Source organism: Ranitomeya variabilis, chromosome 4, assembly GCF_051348905.1.
Source record: "Ranitomeya variabilis isolate aRanVar5 chromosome 4, aRanVar5.hap1, whole genome shotgun sequence".
Taxonomy (NCBI): domain Eukaryota; kingdom Metazoa; phylum Chordata; class Amphibia; order Anura; family Dendrobatidae; genus Ranitomeya; species Ranitomeya variabilis.
Window position 1 is genome coordinate 14,549,961 of NC_135235.1, and position 21,550 is coordinate 14,571,510.

General features: G+C 48.8%; 2 protein-coding genes across 3 annotated transcripts in view; both read right to left on the reverse strand.

The window, feature by feature from the left end:
* Nucleotides 1–20,488, reverse strand: part of LOC143769449 (EF-hand calcium-binding domain-containing protein 6-like) — a 48,794-nt gene extending 28,306 nt beyond the window's left edge. The window contains exons 1-5 of one of the 2 annotated variants that reach the window (XM_077258033.1): nt 20,196–20,488; nt 15,027–15,115; nt 1,453–1,553; nt 781–858; nt 527–700 (exon numbers count right to left, since the gene is read on the reverse strand). In XM_077258033.1, the coding sequence (XP_077114148.1) occupies nt 527–700; nt 781–858; nt 1,453–1,553; nt 15,027–15,115; nt 20,196–20,412 (659 nt within the window). In that variant the 5' untranslated portion in view covers nt 20,413–20,488. Of the gene's footprint in view, nt 1–526; nt 701–725; nt 859–1,452; nt 1,554–15,026; nt 15,116–20,195 lie in introns of both variants that reach the window. The other variant, XM_077258034.1, reaches the window with a different exon arrangement.
* Nucleotides 1–21,550, reverse strand: part of ACSL5 (acyl-CoA synthetase long chain family member 5) — a 369,346-nt gene that overhangs the window by 237,791 nt on the left and 110,005 nt on the right. The gene's annotated exons all lie outside the window — the stretch shown is intronic.

Sequence of the window (21,550 nt, forward strand, 5' to 3'; positions counted from 1 at the left end):
TTGGATGAATTACACAAGTTGTCAGACACATTGGATGAATGACACAAGCTGTCAGACACATTGGATGAATGACACGAGTTGTCAGACACATTGGATGGATGACACGAGTTGTCAGACACATTGGACGAATGATTCGAGTTGTCGGACACATTGGATGAACGACACATGAGTTGTCAGACACATTGGATGGATGACACGAGTTGTCAGACACATTGGACGAATGATTCGAGTTGTCAGACACATTGGATGAATGACACGAGTTGTCAGACACATTGGATGAATGACACGAGTTGTCAGACACACTGGATGAATGACACGAGTTGTCAGACACACTGGATGAATGACACTAGTTGTCAGACACATTGGATGGATGACACGAGTTGTCAGACACATTGGATGAACGACACACGAGTTGTCAGACACATTGGGTGAATGACACGAGTTGTCAGACACATTGGTTCTAATGCATACGTTTTGTAGCCTGCCCAGCCCTGACAATATGGCCCCCGTTGTGAGCCCCCGTGACCTGTTAGTAGCCATCGCCTTCAGCTGGAGATGAGCCTCCTGTGCCGTCTTCAGAGCCGCCTTTCGCTTCCTCCTCATGGGGTCCAGCCATTCTGGGGGAGACTGATCTTCCTCCAGCTTGAAATGATCATAGAAGGCGTCAAAAGTGATCACTGGTTTCTCTTCCAGGTGTAATCTGTGCAAAGTAAGTAAAATCCCACCTGTCAGTAAGCAGAAGCCCCCAGGTGGGTAACATAGAGGACGGTGAGGGGCGACCTGCACAGGAGCTGCTGAAACACCGACTTATGAATGAAGCGCCCCAGAAATGTCGTCAGGATGATCAGTAAGGAGTCCCTATAAGAGGAAAAAGAGGTGATCAGTCAGCTGCGCCCACCCTGCCTGATAACAGAGAACAACAGACTGCAGCAAAGCCGCCAGAAAACGCTTCTCATCTAATAGGAGGATTTCTGAGCTACAGTCATTGATGCCCCCGGCGGGGCGAGGGGCTGCCATGGGGGATCCCACCTCACTGCATTGGTTCCTCCAGCTTATAGGATCATTGGAGAATGTACAGAAATGACAACAGGCTGGAAACTGGGAGGACTGGTCACCAGAAAGCTGCTGAGCCGGCTGACAACCAACATCGCTACAACGTCAGCACACAGGGTTGTCAGAGCTTTCCTGCATGAAAAGTCTGGAGATAAAGCAGCCGGCGATCCACAGAGAAGAGTCATACAGGAAAGCCGCACACACTGAGGCTGCAATAACGCCACATCACCCAGCTTTCCCAGGACCGGATATAATGAAGCCATTACCGTCTGTTTCTTACTATCATCAGAATCTGGGGAAAAAGTGACGGCATTAAACCACACAGGGACCATTACCCTGCACTTATCTACAGGTAGGACCTCAGGCCTTATGTCATAAACCTGGGAATGACGACTGTACCGGGATATTCTTCCTCTGCCTTCTGGGTCATGTGACAAGAACAAACGCTTCAGATTGTAGAATCCGCCCGAATGTATCTTCTCCAACAGCTGAAACCTCAACTGCAAAGAGAACACAAAAAGTGAATAAAATGTAACAAATCACTGTAAATGTTACCTCCTGTATTATACCCCAGAGCTGAACTCACTACTCTGCTGGTGTAGTCACTGTGTACATACATTACAGTACTGATCCTGAGATACATCCTGTATTATACCCCAGAGCTGCACTCACTATTCTGCTGGTGCAGTCACTGTGTACATACATTACAGTACTGATCCTGAGTTACATCCTGTATTATACTCCGGAGCTGCACTCACTATTCTGCTGGTGCAGTCACTGTGTACATACATTACATTACTGATCCTGAGCTACATCCTGTATTATACCCCAGAGCTGCACTCACTATTCTGCTGGTGCAGTCACTGTGTACATACATTACATTACTGATCCTGAGTTACATCCTGTATTATACTCCAGAGCTGCACTCACTATTGTGCTGGTGCAGTCACTGTGTACATACATTACATTACTGATCCTGAGTTACATCCTGTATTATACTCCGGAGCTGCACTCACTATTCTGCTGGTGCAGTCACTGTGTACATACATTACATTACTGATCCTGAGTTACATCCTGTATTATACTCCAGAGCTGCACTCACTATTCTGCTGGTGCAGTCACTGTGTACATACATTACAGTACTGATCCTGAGTTACATCCTGTATTATACTCCAGAGCTGCACTCACTATTCTGCTGGTGCAGTCACTGTGTACATACATTACTGATCCTGAGTTACATCCTGTACTATACTCCAGAGCTGCACTCACTATTCTGCTGGTGCAGTCACTGTGTACATACATTACTGATCCTGAGTTACATCCTGTATTATACTCCAGAGCTGCACTCACTATTCTGCTGGTGCAGTCACTGTGTACATACATTACATTACTGATCCTGAGTTACATCCTGTATTATACTCCAGAGCTGCACTCACTATTCTGCTGGTGCAGTCACTGTGTACATACATTACATTACTGATCCTGAGTTACATCCTGTATTATACCCCAGAGCTACACTCACTATTCTGCTGGTGCAGTCACTGTGTACATACATTACATTACTGATCCTGAGTTACATCCTGTATTATACCCCAGAGCTGCACTCACTATTCTGCTGGTGCAGTCACTGTGTACATACATTACATTACTGATCCTGAGTTACATCCTGTATTATACTCCAGAGCTGCACTCACTATTCTGCTGGTGCAGTCACTGTGTACATACATTACATTACTGATCCTGAGTTACCTCCTGTATTATACCCCAGAGCTGCACTCACTATTCTGCTGGTTCAGTCACTGTGTACGTACATTACATTTCTGATCCTGAGATACATCCTGTATTATACCCCAGAGCTGCACTCACTATTCTGCTGGTGCAGTCACTGTGTACGTACATTACATTACTGATACTGAGTTACATCCTGTATTATACCCCAGAGCTGCACTCACTATTCTGCTGGTGCAGTCACTGTGTACATACATTACAGTACTGATCCTGAGTTACATCCTGTATTATACCCCAGAGCTGCACTCACTATTCTGGTGGTGCAGTCACTGTGTACATACATTACATTACTGATCCTGAGCTACATCCTGTATTATACCCCAGAGCTGCACTCACTATTCTGCTGGTGCAGTCACTGTGTACATACATTACATTACTGATCCTGAGTTACATCCTGTATTATACTCCAGAGCTGCACTCACTATTGTGCTGGTGCAGTCACTGTGTACATACATTACATTACTGATCCTGAGTTACATCCTGTATTATACTCCGGAGCTGCACTCACTATTCTGCTGGTGCAGTCACTGTGTATACACATTACATTACTGATCCTGAGTTACATCCTGTATTATACTCCAGAGCTGCACTCACTATTCTGCTGGTGCAGTCACTGTGTACATACATTACTGATCCTGAGTTACATCCTGTACTATACTCCAGAGCTGCACTCACTATTCTGCTGGTGCAGTCACTGTGTACATACATTACTGATCCTGAGTTACATCCTGTATTATACTCCAGAGCTGCACTCACTATTCTGCTGGTGCAGTCACTGTGTACATACATTACTGATCTTGAGTTACATCCTGTATTATACTCTAGAGCTGCACTCACTATTCTGCTGGTGCAGTCACTGTGTACATACATTACATTACTGATCCTGAGTTACATCCTGTATTATACTCCAGAGCTGCACTCACTATTCTGCTGGTGCAGTCACTGTGTACATACATTACATTACTGATCCTGAGTTACATCCTGTATTATACTCCAGAGCTGCACTCACTATTCTGCTGGTGCAGTCACTGTGTACATACATTACATTACTGATCCTGAGTTACATCCTGTATTATACCCCAGAGCTGCACTCACTATTCTGCTGGTGCAGTCACTGTGTACATACATTACATTACTGATCCTGAGTTACATCCTGTATTATACTCCAGAGCTGCACTCACTATTCTGCTGGTGCAGTCACTGTGTACATACATTACATTACTGATCCTGAGTTACATCCTGTATTATACTCCAGAGCTGCACTCACTATTCTGCTGGTGCAGTCACTGTGTACATACATTACATTACTGATCCTGAGTTACATCCTGTATTATACTCCAGAGCTGCACTCACTATTCTGCTGGTGCAGTCACTGTGTACATACATTACATTACTGATCCTGAGTTACATCCTGTATTATACTCCAGAGCTGCACTCACTATTCTGCTGGTGCAGTCACTGTGTACATACATTACATTACTGATCCTGAGTTACATCCTGTATTATACCCCAGAGCTGCACTCACTATTCTGCTGGTGCAGTCACTGTGTACATACATTACATTACTGATCCTGAGTTACCCCCTGTATTATACCCCAGAGCTGCACTCACTATTCTGCTGGTGCAGTCACTGTGTTCATACATTACATTACTGATCCTGAGTTACATCCTGTATTATACTCCAGAGCTGCACTCACTATTCTGCTGGTGCAGTCACTGTGTACATACATTACATTACTGATCCTGAGTTACACCCTGTATCTCTTTTTTATTATAAAAGTACAAAACAAAGCTTACAGACAAACTCAATAACAAAACAAATTATTCACAGTCCCCAAAAGTCCAATGTCCAGCATATTTATACAAACAAAATGTTCCTCCATTTCATTAATGCCCCCCAGCAAGGGAAGAGACCTCAACCTATATCCTTTTTCCTCTCCCCTTGTACCTTTTTCCCTCATACACACCCATGCATTCATCCCTAGAAAAATAAACAAAAGTCGGCCAACTGCCCTAAAGAAAGCAAATAGGCCACCTGGCCAAAACTTAATCATATATTTTTTATATTTTTTTTTTTTTTTTTTAACCTCCTAAACTAAACCACCACCAGTCCCCCAAAGGTCCCACGAAAGTTTGTGGCCTATCACACCAGGTCCCACGAGAGTTTGTGGCCTATCACACAAGGTCCCACGAGAGTTTGTGGCCTTCACTATACAACAAGGTCCACAGAAGTTTATGGCCCTTTTTTCCTCTTCTTGGCATCCCGCCGGACGTCCATTCTCCAAAACCCATCCCCCCACCCCCCAAGAAACCCCCCACCCCACCTAAACTAAATCCCCCCTACACGCATCATAGTACACATGTAACATATATACAACCTTATAATAACATATAATCAATAATAACATAATAATAACCAGTACACACCATAATCATGACCAAAGAACAGGCCCAAGTTCAATGCTTGCAAGCCCTATACCCGGGTTACCAATTACAAAACAAAAATCTATAAGTGAGGGTTACAGCCCACCACCAGGAACTGGAGACCATAGAGGCTCTCACCCTAATCTACCGCACATCACCCTGACCCTCCCTAACAACACAAAAGAGAAAATCCTGTCCCTATAGCCCTACCAATCTCTCCCTACCTGCCCCTACCTGTCCCTCACTGACCCTCACTACCAACCTAATACTAACTACCTGTCCCTAAAGACTGTCCCTATCTGTCCCTCCCTGTCCCTACACATCTATCTGACCCTACAAAATAGAGATAAAAAGATAAAAAAGACTAAGGGTACTGTCACACAGTACCATTTTGATCGCTACGACGGCACGATCCGTGACGTCGCAGCGATCGTATGAATATCGCTCCAGCGTCGTAGACTGCGGTCACACGTTGCAATCACGGCGCTGGAGCGATGCCGAAGTCCCCGGTAACCAGGGTAAACATCGGGTAACTAAGCGCAGGGCCGCGCTTAGTAACCCGATGTTTACCGTGGTTACCAGCGTAAACGTAAAAAAAACAAACAGTACATACTTACATTCCGGTGTCTGTCCCCGGCGTTCTGCTTCTCTCCACTGTGTAAGCGCCATAGCCGGCAAGCACAGCGGTGACGTCAGACGTCACCGCTGTGCTCGCTTTCCGGCTGGCAGACGCTCACACAGTGGAGAGAAGCTGAGACGCTGGAGGACAGACACCGGAATGTAAGTATGTACTGTTTGTTTTTTTTACGTTTACGCTGGTAACCACGGTAAACATCGGGTTACTAAGCGCGGCCCTGCGCTTAGTTACCCGATGTTTACCCTGGTTACAAGCGAACACATCGCTGGATCGCTGTCACACACAACGATCCAGCGATGTCAGCGGGTGATCAAGCGACGAAAGAAAGTTCCACACGATCTGCTACGACGTACGATTCTCAGCAGGATCCCTGATCGCTGCTGCGTGTCAGACACTGCGATATCGTAACGATATCGCTGGAACGTCACGAATCGTACCGTCGTAGCGATCAAAATGGTACTGTGTGACAGTACCCTAACTCAACCCTATCACAGGCACACAGAACCTAACTCTCCCTAGGGCACATTAAAGGAGAAACCCCTCCAAAGAAGAGAGGCCCTCCCTGCACCCAGCCTCTCAAACTCCAGCAAGCGCACTTTTGCCAGGTCACCCAGGATGTTCCTAATCACCTCTTCCCTGGGGAGGACTTTCCGCTGAGTAGACACTAGACACCGTGCATTCCACGTGTGGAACCTAGTTACTAAACTAACTAAGAAAACAGTGCCCCGATCTCGGCCACCAAGGGACCTGAATGCCCCATAAGCCCACTCCGCATAGGAAAGGCCTGCCAGCCTAGGCCAGCCAATGGAAGCACCCACCCTGCTGTAGACCTCTGTATTAAAGGGACACCGAAGCAGGAAATGCTCCATGCTTTCAAGCATACCGCCACACTCTTCGCGGGGACAATCCCGGTCATCAGAGCATCTGCACTTCAGGTTGTCCCTCACATACAGCTTCCCATGGAAGCAGCGCCAAGCCAAGTCCCAAAACTTCAAGGGGATCCGCTTAGAGTTCAATAACCCGAGCCCCACCTCCAGATCCCAGCTTGGGCAATCCCTGAGCGCCAGGGGCTTCTGAAAGTGGGTCAACAGGACCCTATTGTCAAGTAACCTTCTCGACATGGTCCTGATCTCCCACACTCCCAGACCCCACCGACGGATCACCTTCAGAACCGGGGTAGCATAAGCCGGAAGATGCCCATGAGGTGTTCGAAGGTCCTTTACCTGCCCTCCTGTCTCCCATTCCTGGAAGAAAGGCCGAAACCACCCCCTACAGGAGAATACCCACAGAGGAGCCCTCTCTGACCAGAGGTTGGCGATGTTTGCCTTAAGAAAGGTGTTTACTAGAAACACCACTGGGTTGACCATACCCAACCCTCCTAGTCTCCTCGTGCGGTACGTGACCTCCCTCTTGATTAGGTTCAGCCTATTTCCCCATAACAATTGGAAAAACAGGCTGTAGACCCGTGTCCAAAGAGGCTCTGGCAAGATGCAGACGCTGCCCAAATATATTAGCAAAGGAAGCAAATAGCCCTTGGCAAGACTAACCCTTTCCCTTAGGGTCAAAGACCAACCCTTCCACTGATCCACCTTCTGGGCGGCAATCTTAAGTCTGCCCTCCCAGTTTTGCTGGGGATAGTCCCCCGGGCCGAAACTGATGCCTAATATTTTTGCTGTGGCCTGAGGCCCTGGAAGGGTGTCCGGGAGATCAAAACTTGGATCTCCCCCTCCCAGCCAGAGACTCTCACACTTGTCCCGGTTGATCATGGAACCGGATGCCACCGAGTAGCGTTCAACCTCAGACATCACCCAATCTGCCTCCTCTCTCGAGGATACAAAAAGGGAAACATCATCAGCGTACGCCACTACCCTCAAGGCGGCCTCTGGCTCCGCCTGGTCCATCCTGACTCCCACCAACGGTCCACGCTCCACCCTCCTTAAAAGGGGGTCGATTGCAAACACGTATAACAGCGGGCTCAGAGGACAGCCCTGGCGGACACCAGACCTCACCTCAAAAGGGTGTCCGACCCAACCGTTCACGAGCGGAAAAGTCTCTGCCCCATTGTATAAAACTCTCAACCAATCAACAAACCTCCCAGGCAGACCATACCTCAGAAGGACGGACCAGAGGTACTCATGGTTAACCCGGTCAAAGGCCTTCGCCTGGTCTAAGGACAGCAAGTACCCCTTCCAGTGACCTGCCCTGCCCTGCTCCACTGCCTCCCGGACACCGAGCACAGCACTAAATGTACTGCGGCCTGGAACAGAGCAGTGCTGGGCCCCCGAAAGGAGCCGGGGCGCAAACTGCACCAACCGATTAAAAAGCACCTTTGCCAGAACCTTTCGGTCCGTATTGAGAAGCGCTATGGGACGCCAATTCTCAATACGGGACGAGTCTTTACCCTTTGACAGGATAATCAGGGCTGACTTCCTCATTGAACTGGGTAGAATGTCCGAGGAGAGGCACTCATTAAAAACCTCAGTCAAGAGGGGGACCAAAGAGTCCCTAAAAGTCTTGTAGAACTCGGATGTTAAGCCATCCGGACCGGGCGACTTTTTGGGCCGGAGCCCATCAATCGCCCGTCTCACTTCCTCTTCCCTGATTGCTTCTGCCAAAACATGAAGAGAGGGGTCATCCCCTGGCTCAGGGATGGTTTCAGTCAGGAAAGCCGACATCTCATCCCGATCAGGATCCCTCCTCCCCAAGAGGTGCAAGTAGAAGGATCTGACCACCTCCAGGATCCCTGATTTGGATCTGTTCAGGGACCCCGTACTGTCAATCAGTCCTCTCACCATCTTACAATTCACTGACAACCTGCAGTTTCTGTAAGGGTCGGGCGAGCGGTACCTCCCGAAATCCCTCTCAAAAACCAAGGATGTGTGCCTATCATACTGGCACCCCTTGAGCAAGGTCTTCACCCTGGAGATTTCCTCTCGGTCCCCTCCAGTCGAGACGAGCTGCTCGAGTTTCCTCCCCAGCTCCCGATACAGGCGGTACCTGTTCAGGCCTCTGAGGCTCGAGAGCTGACGGAAGAACCCTGCGACCCTTCTTTTGAAGATCTCCCACCACTCAGACTTACTGCTACAAAGACCCAAGAGAGGTACCTGGCTCTGAAGAAATTCCTCAAAGGACTGTCTTACTTCCGCCTCTTCCAGAAGGGACGAATTCAGCTTCCATAGGCCTCTCCCCATCCGGGGGGTCTCTGTAACATTCAAAGTAAAGAAAATGAAACAGTGATCGGAGAACTCCACCTCAACAGCGGACACTGCAGAAGAGACGGCTTCCTCCTTTAAAAAAAACCTATCTATCCTAGACCTACTGCTTCCCCTAAAAAAGGTGAAACCCCCGTGACCTGGGGTGTGCCGGATGTGGACATCCACCAGGCGAGCTTCGCTTACTATGCTATTCAAGGCTACGCTATCATAAGCCAGCCGGTCTCCGGGGCCTCCCCTATCACGGAGTCTGGTTACAGTATTAAAATCCCCACCGAAGACCACCTGCCGGCTCGTAAAAAGATAGGGCTTGATCCTCAGGAAGAGACATTTACGGTCTCACTTGGATTGTGGGCCATAGATATTGATGAGCCGAAGCTCCTGTCCCCTCATGAAGACGTCAAGGACCAAACATCTCCCCATTTCTACCTCGATCACCCGTCTGCATTCCACCTCCACGGTCTTAAAAAGGACCGCTACCCCGCTATACGGCTCGGCCGCAAGAGACCAGTATGAGGGCCCACTCCTCCATTCCCTCTTTGCTTTGTAGATGGACCCCAGGTCCGTTAGTCTGGTCTCCTGCAAAAATAAAATATCAGCCTCAACCCGGGTGAAAAAATCAAAGGCCGTAAATCTAGCCGTATCTGACTTTATGCTGGCGACATTAATCGACGCCAGAGTCAACGGGGTAGGTTCCGCCATCATGGGTGATTGAGTTAGATGGCCTGTTTTTTAACCGTACCCCCTGATTTCCTCTCCCCTTCTGAGGAGGAGCCCGACTCACCCCTCCTCTTTAAAGATACCGAGGTGTCCATATCCTCCTTTATAGCACTGGATTTCCCAGAAATAGATTCCTTGCCCCTGGACCCCGAGGTAGTCCCCCCTCCAGAGGAGTGTGAATCCCCCGGAGGACAGACCTCACCACTCCCCGAAGGCACCCCAGATGTTGCGACCGGCCCCTCACCCCCGACCTCCGACACAGCAGAGTCATTGAGAGCTTGGAACCGATTGGAGAGGGGGATCAGAGGGGAGTCAGCGAGACCTTCCGTAGGCACCCCAGTGGCCAGGGGGGGGGGCTTAGATTTTTTAGCCTTGTTCTTCCTCTTCTTCCGACTCTTACCGGTACGATTGTCACCCGTTTTTTTAGGCTGCTCCACCACCTCTTCATCCAGACTTTCATACTGGGAAGAGTTATCAGAAGCAGCCAACTCCTCCCTCTCCATCCTCCGGATCTCCTCGCTCACCGCCTTCTCCCCCAGGGCCTCAGAGGCTTCGGCTGCCGTCTCCAGGGTGGGGGCAGTCATCACCCCAGTTGCCTGAGGCTTATCCTGCCCCCTGCCCTTACGGCTCCTCACCTGTTGCCACTGGTGGGCAGATGTACCAGCCTCGCCTTTCCTCACCGACCCCTCAGCTCCCCTCATGCCTCCACCCTCAGCCACAGCAGAAGTTGCACCACCGGGGACCCCCCCTTGGCTCCCCCCTGCCGGGCCAGAGATGGTGCTGGAAAAGGAACGGGGGCAGCGGCTATACGGGTGACCTAGGTCACCACACAGGTGACACCTAATGTCACCACAGGCCGCGGCAAGATGGCCTACCCCGCCACACAAGGCACATTTCTGTACCTTGCAGCCTGCGCTGAAGTGGCGGGGATCACCGCACCTGTGGCAGACCTTCGGTTGCCCCTGGTAGAAGATCTGGATTCTGTCCCTCCCCAGAAATGCTGAGGAAGGGATGTGGGTGACCGTACCTCCTGAAACCTTCAACTTTACCATGAAGGTCCAGCCCCCTGACCAAATGCCAAACTCGTCCCTATTTTTTTTAGGGACCTCGGTGACTTCCCCACAACGGGAAAGCCACGTCATTATGTCGACCCCAGAGAGTGACTCGTTACTTGTCAGAACGGTCACCCTCTTTACACTATTTTGGCGAGACACCGCCTGCACGGCAAAGTCTCGCCAGCCGGGCTCCCCCTTTGCCAGTTCGAAATTCGACCAGAAAAGCTCCAAGCCCTCTGGCCGAACAAAACTGACATCGAAGAAGGAGGTGCCAAACGGATGAATCAGGGCAAAGATGTCCGTCGCCCTGAAGTCCATCTTCAGAAGGAGCTCCACAACCCTCGCCCTTGGCGGGCACGCTTCACTGCCCCTCCACCGAAGACGGACCACATTCCGCCTGGCCACCCCCTGCCCGGCTGTCGGGAGGGACCAAACCGTTTCCCCTTCCCTTTTATCTTGGAAGGCAGCCTGGCCGTGTCTATCCAGCCAAAAGGCCAAGTCCACCACTCTTCCCTCTACTTCGATCGTCCGTTCTCCCTTTTTGAGGGCCTCCAGGAAGCGGCGCCGCAAAACGCTATCCCTGAGGTCCAGAGGCGAGGAAACCCCCTGACTAGACCCCGGGGCTCCAGCCACCACCCCCGAATAACTCCGAGAACCTGTGGCTGGGGGGGCAGATGGACCGGCCCCCTCCCCCCTTCTCCCACTACCATCAGACACCGTACTCACACTTGCCACCTTAGACGCACTGCCACTCGCATCCTCAACCATAGACACTTCCATACCCGCACCCTCCTCATCCACTCCATCAGTCACCCCACTCTCACTCACATGCACACTGGGGTCAGTTTTATTTTGCCTCACCTTTTGGGTATTTCCAGGTTCACGGCTACCGCCACCTACTGGTGGCATCCTCCCTGCTGGGGGGTTTGGCACACACAGCGCTGCTGTCCCTTTAAGAGTCCTGCTGCCATGGGACTTAAGCAGCACAGCCTGACTGTCCACCACAGCAGGCACAGAGTCTCCTCCCTCACTGGCAGGTAGGAAGCCAGGTGCAGACCCGCCTCCAGCTCCATCCTGCCTTGTCACCGGAGCCCCCACCGCAGGTAAGCCCCCAGACTCAGGGGACCCCGCCAGGCAGGCGCCCTTGCTGCTGTCTGCTGCAGTCCCTGCTCCATTGCTGGCTAAGTCCATTTTTTTTTCCTTTCTTTGGGAAGCCACGCCCCCAGCCTCCAGCCGCACAGCAGAGCTATCCAAAGCTGCACCTGCATGGGCAGCGGGTGCCGAGGAGGCCACGCCCCCTGAGACCGGCCGCAGCGGGACCCCCAGAGCCGACCCAGAGCTGGATCCACCCCCAGGAATCCCCCCGGCGGTACCAGTCCCACGGGGCACAGCACCCCCCACCACCACACCCTGGGCCACAAACAGCCTGGCCACAGCAACTCCAGCGGCTGGCCCCAGGCTAGGCCACTCCCCCTCAGCATCCACCAGCGGCGGTGCCCCCAATGCAGGAGACCCCGACTTCACCGCAGACCCCGCCAGGGGAGCCCCCACCATTTTCTTTTTATGAGCCTGTAATGCCGAAGCCGCAGGCCCCTCCCCCTTTACTTTACTAGGTGCCTGGGACCCCAGAAGCGATCCAGATTTAGCGGATCCGTAAGTGGGGGACCCGGACACCCCAGCGCTCACCGCCGGAGATGCGGTCCCGGCTGCCACTCTCTTGCCCACCGCTGGGCCACCTTCCACATCATGCTCCATATCAGACACATCACTACCCCCTCCGTTACCAGAAACAGAGGCAGCGCCCTGCGTGTCATGGCCTGTAATCTCCCCGCTCCCCCGCTGCGGACCCACAACAGAGCCCGAGCTGGGATGGGTAGCGGGTGCCGCACAGCGGGATCGGGGGGCCCCAGAGAGGGGGACATACACATATTTCTCCACAGTAGATGTTTTCTTGTTATTCCTTTTCTTAACCTTCCTCTTCATCCCCCTCCTGGTTGCCTCGTCCTCACAGATCTCATCCCCGAACCTCAGCTGGTTAAAACGGACCGGGGACTCGATCTGCCGGATCTGCTGCATGACGAGGCAGCCCCCCTCACTGCTACTACCACCATCCTCATTCTCCCCCTCGCTCCCGCTGTCCCCTGAAGGGCCAGAATCTGACGGGAGAGCCACCTGCTCGGGGGCTATCCCGCTATGCGACGCCTGGAGATCTCTTACCAGGCCACCAGGCGGTGGGTAGGGCGCGACCTCCTCCTCGCATTCCTCTTCATCCTCCTCCACCACCTGGCTGGAGCTCCGTGACCCCTCCGGAGCCCCACCGGTCATGGCTCTGAACCGGTCGTCGTTCTCCAGCTTTTCACGGAAGGGCCCGCTGCCATCCAGGATCTCACACCTCCGGCTTTCCAGGTCTTGTATGGATTGTTTTATCTTCTTGACCGCGGCGGATAGCTCGGCCTTCTTATTGCCGGAGGCCCTGTCAGACCTGTCCTTAGCTACCCTCAACTCCCCCCAGAGGGATTTTAGCTTCCTTGAGGCGTCCTCATACTCGCAGAGGTGCGCATGGATGCGTGAACCATAGACCACGGCGGATTCACGAGCCGCCTTAGTACCCCAACCAAGGGGCACCGCTGCAGCACCCCTGCTCGTACTCGGCCTACCTCCGGGGGAAGGAGCCGCCGCGGCCTCAGGGGTCCTACGGGTCTTCATACTGGATCCCTTGCCTGATCCTTGGCCAGATCTTGTGGCCCTAGCCGGAGTTGGAGTCCTCCCACCCCCCGCCGGCTTGGACCGGGAGGCGGGAGCCGGGGGCCCAGCCCCGGAGGCCAGTCCCAAAATGAGCCTTCTTTCCTGGGAAGGGGGCAGACAAAAAGTCCTGGATGAAAAACTTTACCTCCCTTCCCAGGAGCTCTCCCTAGGCAGCACACAGAGCACACGGCAAGCAGGCTCCACCTCTTCCTGCTGTGCAATCACTGTGTACATACATTACTGATCCTGAGTTACATCCTGTATTATACTCCAGAGCTGCACTCACTATTCTGCTGGTGCAGTCACTGTGTACATACATTACATTACTGATCCTGAGTTACATCCTGTATTATACTCCAGAGCTGCACTCACTATTCTGCTGGTGCAGTCACTGTGTACATACATTACATTACTGATCCTGAGTTACATCCTGTATTATACTCCAGAGCTGCACTCACTATTCTGCTGGTGCAGTCACTGTGTACATACATTACATTACTGATCCTGAGTTACATCCTGTATTATACCCCAGAGCTGCACTCACTATTCTGCTGGTGCAGTCACTGTGTACATACATTACATTACTGATCCTGAGTTACATCCTGTATTATACTCCAGAGCTGCACTCACTATTCTGCTGGTGCAGTCACTGTGTACATACATTACATTACTGATCCTGAGTTACATCCTGTATTATACTCCAGAGCTGCACTCACTATTCTGCTGGTGCAGTCACTGTGTACATACATTACATTACTGATCCTGAGTTACCCCCTGTATTATACCCCAGAGCTGCACTCACTATTCTGCTGGTGCAGTCACTGTGTTCATACATTACATTACTGATCCTGAGTTACATCCTGTATTATACTCCAGAGCTGCACTCACTATTCTGCTGGTGCAGTCACTGTGTACATACATTACATTACTGATCCTGAGTTACATCCTGTATTATACCCCAGAGCTGCACTCACTATTCTGCTGGTGCAGTCACTGTGTACATACATTACATTACTGATCCTGAGTTACATCCTGTATTATACTCCAGAGCTGCACTCACTATTCTGCTGGTGCAGTCTCTGTGTACATAAATGACATTACTGATCCTGAGTTACCTCCTGTATTATACCCCAGAGCTGCACTCACTATTCTGCTGGTGCAGTCACTGTGTACATACATTACATTACTGATCCTGAGTTACACCCTGTATTATACCCCAGAGCTGCACTCACTATTCTGCTGGTGCAGTCACTGTGTACATACATTACATTACTGATCCTGAGTTACACCCTGTATTATACCCCAGAGCTGCACTCACTATTCTGCTGGTGATTAGATACAAGTGACACTATGCAGTAATACTAGTAATCTGTGCAGGACGCCGTCGCTTACCTCTTCATACTGTCCGCCTATTTGGGGGCTTGTATTCTCCTTGGATCCGCCCTTCTCGTCGTTCCGCCATCTTTCCCGGTGTTTGCTGCCTGTAATGATGAGATGGTGATTTTCCATGTAGGGATCTGTAGGGATTACTCTTCATATTGGAATCTGTCGCCTTCCAGGGGCTTCGGGGGTGCAGTGACTGTCACCATTGGTGGGCACTGACCTCCCTCAGTGGAGCAGACAATTATTGGGGTACACAATGTATTTCCTACTGGGGTAATCATGAGATTTAATGTAACGCTCATGCTTGGCAGCAATGTGCTATAACAGAACCTTAACATTGTGCTCGCTGAACATTCCAGGAGAGTTCCGGATTCAGAACAGCAATGTTATTCTTTATGTAGTGAAATGTTACAGAATTTTATATTCCTTGTGTATCAGTTCTTTGTGATTTTCAAGATCTCTGCTTGCTGTCATTGAATTCCAGGGGCAATAGCCAGTCCTGCTCATAAGATGGATGCCCAGGACTTCGGCTCCTAACATGGCAGACCCTTTCCCACATCATGGTGTGTTGGCGTCAGTGCCACAGACATGAACCACGCGTGACATTCTCTGCTCACACTATCAGCCTCGCACTGTACAGCCACATTTACACCAAAGAAGAATACTTACGCCTTTGACATTTACATGATCTGCCCGCAGCGTGTGAACTGCAACTTATCAATCATTTATTGCTCCAGCAATAAGTACAAGCCGCCCCCTGTACACAGAACAGATGATAACCAGTAGATTGGGGGGCGTCCTGCCACTGAGACCCCCAGTGATCACCAAAGTAGAGAACTAATATTCAAGGATAAATTAAACATTTTCAAGGACGGTAGTCGGTATATATGTATATTTTACTTTCTGGTCAAAGACAGATAATTCGATGCTCACACCTCTTGTGCAATGCTCTCCATCCATCACTACATTGTTTATTTTTTTCGTTGAATCTCCAAAAAACTGTGTTCCAACGGGAACCCTAACAAAGCCATTCACTTACATGACGCTGAGTCACTCTACGGCCTCGGTCCTGACAGTGTGGTCTACATTTTCTGCATGTCGGAAAAAGACAAAGACTGTCAGGACGGAGGCCACACTTTGCCCCTGTTGGCTTCATGCAAGGTCATGGCTCCGTTAGGGGCTGTGTCAGAGTTTCTGCAAGAAAACAATTTTTCAAGGATTCCGACAGAAACCCCAACATAGTCCTCAACTATTATTCACCTAGCTTTAAATATGACAAACTCTCCATCTGCGATTTTTTTTTTTCTCTGCTAAAATCGGACTGTGAGTTGGCTCGTATATCAGTCAAGACTCGCCAATGCGAGTCAATGGGTCCGAGAAAAAAATAAATAAATTAAAAAAAAACGCACAGCACTCAGACCATATGAGTGCAGTCCGATTTTTACACATTGATGTGCTTTAACATCTGACATTTCAGCAGCCGCATACAGTAAAATCAGCGACTCTCCATTACTAATCTCTGGGCTTGATGTCACCTGACAATATAAAGGTGACATCAACCCTCCTAGTTATCACTCCAAGTGGGAGGACTGGAGGCTAAGCTCCAGAATTGGTGAATCTTATGGATGCGCCATTTCTGGGCCGGTTGAGAGCTGATGTTTTTAGTATGGTAGGGGGCCAACATCCATGGCTCCTTCCTAGGCTATTAATATCAGCCCGTAGCTGTCTGCTTAGCTTTTGCTAGGTATTAATTAGAGGGGGACCCTATGTCTTTTTTTTATTGGGTCCCTCATTTTAATAGCCAGTAAGGCTACATATACAGCAGTGAGCTGATATTAATAGTCTGGGAAGCTCAAGGTGTATTACCCCCTTCCCAGGCTATAAACATCTGCCCCCAGCTATCAGCTTTCCCTCTGCTGGTTAATAAAATGTCGGGGGGGGTCCCACAGCATTTTTTTTTTTTAGAAAATAATTTAGTAATGACAAAAATACATCTACAGTAAGCTGCACACTCACTGCACTCGTTATATATGTGACTGACATCATTATATCTATCTATTCTATGTGTATATATCTATTCTGTTCTGTCGGGTCACACTGTGATTTTACTGTATGCGGCAGATGAATTGCCAGCTTTTCAAAGGATATGGTGGATCCCATGCCTTTCTTTTTCTGTAAGGAATTTATTAATTTAAAAAAAACAAACACGTACATTAAATTACACACGCAAAGTACTGATTATATATTTCACTCACATATTTGTATCTATCTTTTTGTATCTATCTATCTGTATATTTATCTATGGTAAGTGTCTAAAGCGGGTATATATATATATATATATATATATATATATATATATATATATATATATATACTTCCGGTGCCCATCGATATATAAACCCAGTTTAGACACTTACCATCACGTCCCCTGAAGGAGAGTGTCCGAAACGTGCGTTGGGGTGCGTGCGCGGACCCCTGGAGCCTTTACACCTGTGCAGCTTTGGCAGGTAATGCCCATATCCAGTTTGGTGAATTTTTATTAGCGCAATACCTGTATCTCACTCTGCTGCTTCATTCAGTTGTATGTTATGTAGATGTCTGCACTCTGTGACATCCAGTTGTACTTTCTCCTACACCGTGATTCATGTGGCAGCTGTCAGGTGTCAGGTGGTCCCCGGCGCCCGCTCACACTTGCTTGTTGTTGTACCTTTTAATAGTGGTTGCATTCCATGTGCGCTATTTTTTGAGTCTGTACATTTTTTCTGTCCTATTTATTGTCTCAATAAAGAATTTTCAGATTATTGTATAAATGGACCTTTTTGGTGGTTTTTTTCTGGCTTCATTGCCTTCCCTCTGGTATATTTATGTTTAGCGACCAGTCTGTATTACCTTGTCCACTACTATTCAGCAGGCTAGCATTATGGCTATAATCATCTCTCAGTATTGATAGGTTGCTGACTGGTTTTGTGAGTTTCTTGATTGTATAGCTATGACAATGCAGACATAACTATTACTGTATCTGTGACTTGGATATGTGGGGTCTTTGTCACTTCTCCCCCTCTTTTTAGAATATTTTAAATGTCATATTTATGGATTAATAAAGATCACCCTTTGATTGCACGGCGGCATTAGCTTCCTTTTTTGCGGGGTTTCTCGGTTTGTTAGAAGTGTTACTTTAGATAGGACGATCTACAGGAGCTTCTCACTAAATTAGAATATCATCAAAGAGATTATTTATTTCAGGTCTTCAACACAAAAAGTGAATCTCATATATTCTATAGAGTCATTACACACAGAGTGATCTATTTCACGTGTTTATTTCCGTTAATGTTGATGATTATGGCTTACAGCCAATGAAAACCCAAAAGTCATTGTCTCAGTAAATTAGAATACTTTATAACACCAGCCTGAAAAATGATTATAAAATCTGAAATGTTGGCCTACTGAAATGTATGTTCAGTAAATGCTCTCAATACTTGGTCGGGCTCCTTTTGCATCAATTACTGCTTCAATGTGGCGTGGCATGGAGGCGATCAGCCTGTGGCACTGCTGAGGGGTTATGGAAGCCCAAGTTGCTTTGATAGCAGCCTTCAGCTCGTCTGCATTGTTGGGTCTGGTGTCTCATCTTCCTCTTGACAATACTCTATAGATTCTCTATGGGGTTAAGGTCGGGCGAGTTTGCTGCCAATCAAGCCCAGTGATACTGTTGTTTTTACACCAGGTATTGGTACTTGTGGCAGTGTGGACAGGGGCCAAGTCCTGCTGGAGAATGACATTTCCATCTCCATAAAGCTTGTCGGCAGAGGGAAGCATGAAGTGCTCTATTATCTCCCGGTAGACGGCTGCGCTGACTTTGGTCTTGATAACACACAGTGGACCTACCCCAGCAGATGACATGGCTCCCCAAACCATCACTGATTGTGGAGACTTCACACTAGACCTCCAGCAGCTTGGATTGTGGCCTCCACTCTTCCTCCAGACTCTGGGACCTTGATTTCCAAATGAAATGCAAAATTTACTTTCCTCTGAACACAACACCTTGGACCACTGACCACAGTCCGGTTCTTCTTCTCCTTGGCCCAGGTAAGAGGCTTCTGACCTTGTCTATTGGTCATGAGTGGCTGACACAAGGAATGTGACACTTGTAGCCCATGTCCTGGACACGTCTGTGTGTGGTGAAGCAATGACTCCAGCAGCAGTCCTCTCCTTGTGAATCTCCCCCACATTACTGAATGGCCTTTTCTTAACAATCCTTTCCAGGCTGCGGTTATCCCGGTTGCTTGTGCACCTTTTTCTACCACACTGTTTCCTTCCTCTCCACTTTCCATTAATATACTTGGATACAGCACTCTGTGAACAGCCGGCTTCTTTGGCAATGACCTTTTGTGGCTTCCCCTCCTTGTGGAGTGTGTCAATGATGCCTTCTGGACATGTCAGGTCAGCAGTCTTCCCCATGATTGTGGAGCTACTGAAACAGACTAAGGGACCTTTATAAACACTTAGGAGCCTTTACAGGTGTTTATGTTAATTTTTCTAATTTACTGAGATAATGACTTTTGGGTTTTCATTGACTGTAAACCATAATCATCAACATTAACAGAAATAAACACGTGAAGGAGATCACTCTGTGTGTAATGACTCTATAGAATATAGGAGATTCACTTTTTGTATTGAAGAACTGAAATAAATTCACTTTTTGATGATATTATAATTTTGTGAGAAGCTCCTGTATATTGGATTTTTTGCTTTGAGACCAGAAGCAATTCCAGGCTCAGAGGCTGAAAACCAGTGCAATTCTAATACTGCTCACAGCTGCGGGTCTGTTACATTGTATCCAGTCTAGACCATCCTTTGATTGAGGAACATTCTGATCTCCAGACTGATACATTATTATAAACTATCCAGGCAGGAGAGCGGTTTGTGCAGCCGATGTGTTAACCTCACAGAGGATTTTATAGCCTGGTTAGAATTGTAGCAAAACCTCAGCTGTGAAAAGCATTAGTATTTGAAGATAAAACAATAGAATTTTGAAGGAAATGCTGTGTGAGAATCCAGCTTTAGTGCTTGGTTTTCAGCCTGTGAATGTTTCCATTCATTGACAGCTAACAGAGATCTTGATTTTGGTGCAGAAATGCCACCTGCCACCATTAAATGCTGCTGGTTGTGATCCTGCTTTACCAGTATTGGCCCAGTGCTCCGGCTTCCTCCAGGGGTCCAGCTGCTCGGTCCGGCAGGTCTTCAGATTTCTCTGCAGGTCGGACGCCCCCCTCCCCTCAGATCTGGAGAATCCTCGCACTGACAGGCTTTGTGAGTCCCCCAGGAGCCGGACGGGGGGCTGAATCCCTGGGAGCTTGGAATGGGCCCCAGAGAGGCCCCTGGCACCCGGCAGAGCCATGAATGACCGCAGTGTGTGCCCGCGCCTCTCACTGACGGGGAACAGAAGTTTAGGAACTTTCAGTATCAACAACAAAGTTTCTCTGGAAACCATTCACTGTCCGGTGCGGAGACAATGGTCACCATGGCGACGATGAAAATGTATCCTCCATTATAGACACATTATGTCTGCTGATCAGAAACTATAGTATCACACGTGATGAGATTAGATACAAGTCAGCAGACAGTATCACAGGATATGATTAGATACACAGCTCAGCAGTCAGTATCACACAGGATAGGATTAGATACACAGCTCAGCAGTCAGTATCACACAGGAGAGGATTAGATACACGGCTCAGCAGTCAGTATCACACAGGAGAGGATTAGATACATGGCTCAGCAGACAGTATCACACAGGATAGGATTAGATACACGGCTCAGCAGTCAGTATCACACAGGAGAGGATTAGATACACAGCTCAGCAGACAGTATCACACAGGAGAGGATTAGATAAACAGCTCAGCAGACAGTATCACACAGGATAGGATTAGATACAAGTCAGCAGTCAGTATCACATATGGGTTTAGATACACAGCTCAGCAGTCAGTATCACACAGAATAGGATTAGATACAAGTCAGCACACAATATCACACAGGATAGGATTAGATACACAGCTCAGCAGACAGTATCACACAGGAGAGGATTAGATACACGGCTCAGCACACAATATCACACAGGATAGGATTAGATACACAGCTCAGCAGACAGTATCACACAGGAGAGGATTAGATACACAGCTCAGCAGACAGTATCACACAGGAGAGGATTAGATACACGGCTCAGCAGTCAGTATCACACAGGAGAGGATTAGATACACGGCTCAGCAGACAGTATCACACAGGACAGGATTAGATACACAGCTCAGCATACAGTATCACAGAATAGGATTAGATACAAGTCAGCAGACAGTATCACATATGATGGGTTTAGATACACAGCTCAGCAGTCAGTATCACACAGGAGAGGATTAGATACACAGCTCAGCAGACAGTATCACACAGGACAGGATTAGATACACGGCTCAGCAGTCAGTATCACACAGGAGAGGATTAGATACACAGCTCAGCAGACAGTATCACACAGGACAGGATTAGAT